Source organism: Oncorhynchus nerka, linkage group LG19, assembly GCF_034236695.1.
Source record: "Oncorhynchus nerka isolate Pitt River linkage group LG19, Oner_Uvic_2.0, whole genome shotgun sequence".
NCBI lineage: Eukaryota > Metazoa > Chordata > Actinopteri > Salmoniformes > Salmonidae > Oncorhynchus > Oncorhynchus nerka.
The window spans coordinates 44,060,601-44,065,600 of NC_088414.1; the positions used below are offsets into that span (position 1 = coordinate 44,060,601).

Genomic DNA, 5,000 nt, shown 5'->3' on the forward strand with positions numbered 1-5,000 from the left:
GGATAGGAGAAAACCCAGACACAGATCTCCTGCAGAGTTACATCTCTGGTCCACGCTACTACCTCTAATCCACCCGACTCACTAAACACTTTTAGTTTGTAAATGATGTCTGCTTTGCTTAATATTAGGATACTTTTTTTTTACTTTTGATACTTAAGTATATTTAAAACCAAAAAACACTTTTACTCAAGTAGTATTTTACTGGGTGACTTTCACTTTTACTTGAGTGGTTCAAGTATGACAAGTATGACAAGTATGACAAGTATGGTGTGAGTTAGTTCTTACCTGACAGTGAGTAATGGAGTGTTCCGTTCTCTCCCTCATCAGGATCTTTAGCTGTTATTGTCCCCAAGACTGAGCCAGGCTGGGATTCCTCCATCACCTACACAGAGAGAGAGAGAGAGAGAGAGAGAGAGAGAGAGAGAGAGAGAGAGAGAGAGAGAGAGAGAGACAGAGAGAGAGAGAGAGAGAGAGAGAGAGAGACAGAGAGAGAGAGAGAGAGAGAGAGAGAGAGAGAGAGAGAGAGAGAGAGAGAGAGAGAGAGAGAGAGAGAGAGAGAGAGACAGAGAGAGAGAGAGAGAGAGAGACACAGAGAGAGAGAGAGAGAGAGAGAGAGAGAGGGAAAGACAGAGAGAGAGAGAGAGAGAGCATTATTCATCTGCCCTCCAGCCAAAACGTTTGTCCAACCCTGGTGTAAGGAATACAATTTGGGATTGGATGTCCCCTCTCTTACCTGTATTAGCAGTTCCCTGTCGGGGTGGGCGTGGTTAAAGACAGGGGCGTTGTCGTTCTCATCCAATAGAGTGATGTGGGCAGTACCCGTAGCGCTGCGAGGGGGCGTGCCTCCGTCTTGTACCACAACCACCAGCTGGTAGCTAGACTGCTGCTCTCTGTCGAGAGATAACCTGGTACTGATCTCACCTAGAGAGAGAGAAGAGGGAGAGAGACAGAGAAAGATGAGGAGGGAGAGAGAGAAAGATGAAGAGGGAGGGAACGAGAGAAAATGAGAGACACCAAGAGAGGGGGAAAGGGATAGAGAGCGAGAGAGAGAGAGAGACGAATAGGGAGGGAAGGAGAGAGAGAAAGAGAGGGGGAGAGGGAGAGAGAGAGAAAGAGAGAGAGGGACAGAGAGAGAGTGGGAGGGAAGAAGAGAGAGAGAGAGTGGGAGAGAGAGAATAAAAGATAGAGGGAGAATGGAGAGTCAAGGCAGGGTTGAAGAGAGTTGAAATAAAGGAACAGAGTAGGATAGACGCACATTAGATTTAGGTTAGGTTCAGGTTTAAATGACTGTTTATCTACAGAGTTGATCTACATGTTTACTGTCAGGTACACTAACAATCTCAGTAAGTCCTTGGCCCAGCTCGTAGCAGGAGGGCTGATCTAGGACCAGTTTTGCCTTCTTTTTTTTGTTTTAAGATCACAATGAATTAGATTAATATGGACAGATCCCAGATCAGCACTCGTACTCCGAGACCCTTGGCGTTCCTCACCTGTGTGTGAGTTGATCTGGAAGTGTCGGTCAGTGTGCAGGAGTCTGAAGGTCAGTCTGGCGTTCAGTCCTGCGTCTCTGTCGGTAGCCGACACGCGGCCGAACCCCGTGCCCGCCGGAAGGTTCTCTCTCACAGCCAGAAACACCCTCTCCTGACTCAGACGGGGACTGTTGTCGTTCTCATCTGTCACAGAGACCCTCACCGTGGCACTGCCAGTCCTGCCCGCCCCAGCTGCGCCCTGCGCAGAACGGAGGACGATTAACATACAGTAAATAGAGATATGTTAGAGGAAACCTGTGTGTTCTATGTGTTGTTCACCGGGTCTCTAAACCCGTCTCACAGACACCGACTAAGCGAGAAGATAAACCACAAGTCTATATGAAGGTAAACCACAAGTCTACATGAAAGTAAACCACAAGTCAACATGAAGATAAACCACAAGTCAACATGAAGGTAAACCACAAGTCAACATGAAGATAAACCACAAGTCAACATGAAGATAAACCACAAGTCAACATGAAGATAAACCACAAGTCAACATGAAGATAAACCACAAGTCTACATGAAGATAAACCACAAGTCTACATGAAGATAAATCACAAGTCTACATGAAGATAAACCACAAGTCAACATGAAGGTAAACAACAAGTCTACATGAAGAGTAAGAGTGATAAGAGTGATCGTCTGCCCTAAACTGCTGTGGTCCTCACCTGCCCTCCCGGTCCAGAGGTTGCCACCACCGTCAGTAGATATATGTCCTTGGCCTCCCGGTCCAGAGAGCTACGAACGAACAACCACCCACTATCTGGGGCGACCCCGAACCCTGCCGCGTCGCCGTCCGGATGCAGTCTGTACGACACAGAGGAAGAGGAGGAGCCACCGCCGTTCCCAGCAGCCTCTCTGTTAAGGGCGCGGACCTGTAGGACGCGTGTGTTTAGAGGCGTGTTCTCCTGTAGCTCCACGCGGTACGTTAGCGTGTCGAAAGCGGGACCCTGCGCATCCTGAGCCTGGACATGCACAACTAACGTGAAGGTAGAGCTGAGCTGGGGGGCTCCACCATCTTTAGCTACCACCTGGGAGGAGGGGGAGGGAGGAGGGAGGGAGGGAGGGAGGGGGCAGGGAGGGAGGAGGGGTGAGGGGGCAGGGAGGGAGGGAGGGAGGAGGGGGAGGGGGAGGGAGAGAGGGAGAGAGGGAGGGAGGAGGGGGCAGGGAGGCAGGGAGGGAGGAGGGAGGCAGGGAGGGAGGGAGGAGGGGGCAGGGAGGCAGGGAGGGGAGGGAGGCAGGGAGGGGGAGGGGGCAGGAGGCAGGGAGTGAGGGAGGGGTGAGGGGGCAGGGAGGGAGGGAGGGAGGAGGGGGCAGGGAGGGAGGAGGGGGGAGAGAGAAGATCAATGAGTGATCTAATTTAATATAGACAAGTACATATGATGGCCCTATTGGTACATTCTTCAAAGAAAAACTTTATTGGGGAGTTTATTTTACTATTTGATCTAAATGAGATTTTAAATGATTTTAAATTCTCCCTAACCTGTAGGTCGTAGCGCGGAACACTTTCATAGTTCAGTCCACCAATCAGCTTCAGCTCCCCGCTTCCCCGGTCCACGCCAAACATCCTTTGACCGCTACTGCCCCCCGTGCCGATCGAGACCAGGTCAAAACTCAGCTGACCGTTTGGACCAGAGTCCCGGTCAGTGGCCTGAACCCGGTACACCACCGTTCCCATTTTAGTCACCTCCGGGAGAAGGAGGGATTCGGAGGAGGAGGGAAGGAAGGAGGGAGCGTTGTCATTGACGTCTGAGATGGTGATGCGTACGCGTGTGGTTCCGTAGGCGGGCGGCGAGCCGTAGCGAGCCAGGACTTCCAGGTCGAGACTGGGACAGGCCTCGTGGTCCAGAGGGACAGAGGAACGGAGCGCCCCGGAGGTAGAGTCCATGGTGAAATAACCATCTGGGTCACCGGATGAGATGGAATAGGAGATGTCCTGGGAAGGACCTGAGAGAGGGAGGGAGGGATGGAGGCAGAGAGGGAGGGAGGGACGGGATGGAGGGATGGGAGGGAGGGATGGGGAGGAAGGAAGGAAGGACGGAAGGAGGGAGGGAGGGAGGGAGGGAGGGAGGGAGGGAGGGAGGGAGGGAGGGAGGGAGGGAGGGAGGGAGGGAGGGAGGGACATAATGGTTAATCCCATGTGAAACAGAGAAGTCATTTAATAGCCTGTAATACAAACAGAGCATCAATCACAGTCAATTCCAAAATGTCCACATCAACTCCTGTACTGAAAAAGAGCAATGATGGATGTATTGTTTGTTTACGGTTGTATTCCAAATGTGTTTGACAGTCCTTGTCTATTAGTGTGTCAATGTTTTTTTGTTGCATGTCATGTTTTGTGTTTTGTGTGAATCCCAGGAAGAGAAGTTGCTGCTTCTACCCAGTCTGATGTGGATCATCATCAAGCAAAAGACTCAATGACAGTAGATATAAAACAGTTAAGAGTGGAGGGGGAATAAGGGTACTTCGGATGGAATAAGGGTTCTTCAGATGGAATAAGGGTTATTCAGATGGAATAAGGGGATGGAATAAGGGTTCTTCAGATGGAATAAGGGTTATTCAGATGGAATAAGGGTTCTTCAGATGGAAAAAGGGTTCTTCAGATGGAAAAAGGGTTCTTCAGATGGAATAAAGGGTTCTTCAGATGGAATAAGGGTTCTTCAGATGGAATAAGGGTTCTTCAGATGGAATCTTCAGATGGAATAGGGTTCTTCAGATGGAATAAGGGTTCTTCAGATGGAAGGGTTCTTCAGAAGGGTTCTTCAGATGGAATAAGGGTTCTTCAGATGGAATAAGGGTTCTTCAGATGGAATAAGGGTTCTTCAGATGGAATAAGGGTTCTTCAGATGGAATAAGGGTTCTTCAGATGGAATAAGGGTTCTTCAGATGGAATAAGGGTTCTTCAGATGGAATAAGGGTTCTTCAGATGGAATAAGGGTTCTTCAGATAAGGGTTCTTCAGAATAAGGGTTCTTCAGATGGAATAAGGGTTCTTCAGATGGAATAAGGGTACTTCGGATGGAATAAGGGTTCTTCAGATGGAAAAAGGGTTCTTCAGATGGAATAAGGGTTCTTCAGATGGAATAAGGGTTCTTCAGATGGAATAAGGGTTCTTCAGATGGAATAGGGGTTCTTCAGATGGAATAAGGGTTCTTCAGATGGAATAAGGTTTCTTCAGATGGAATAAGGGTTCTTCAGATGGAATAAGGGTACTTCAGATGGAATAAGGGTTCTTCAGATGGAATAAGGGTTCTTCAGATGGAATAAGGGTACTTCAGATGGAATAAGGGTTTTTCAGATGGAATAAGGGTTCTTCAGATGGAATAAGGGTACTTCAAGTCCACTCCAGATGAGAGCACTTCTCTCTTGACTCTTACTCAAAACCACCTCTAATAGAAATCATTCTGCAGTCGTTCATACCAGGAACAAAAAAAACACAACTCTAGTTCTTTGTGGAAAATAATCCATA

General features: G+C 48.8%; 1 protein-coding gene across 1 annotated transcript in view; it reads right to left on the reverse strand.

Moving 5' to 3' along the window:
- dchs1b (dachsous cadherin-related 1b) overlaps window positions 1–5,000 on the reverse strand; it is a 286,096-nt gene that overhangs the window by 80,146 nt on the left and 200,950 nt on the right. The window contains exons 9-13 of the mRNA XM_065004969.1: window positions 3,016–3,479; window positions 2,201–2,563; window positions 1,491–1,728; window positions 734–921; window positions 286–382 (exon numbers count right to left, since the gene is read on the reverse strand). Coding sequence (XP_064861041.1) covers window positions 286–382; window positions 734–921; window positions 1,491–1,728; window positions 2,201–2,563; window positions 3,016–3,479 — 1,350 coding nt within the window. The remainder of the gene's footprint in view (window positions 1–285; window positions 383–733; window positions 922–1,490; window positions 1,729–2,200; window positions 2,564–3,015; window positions 3,480–5,000) is intronic.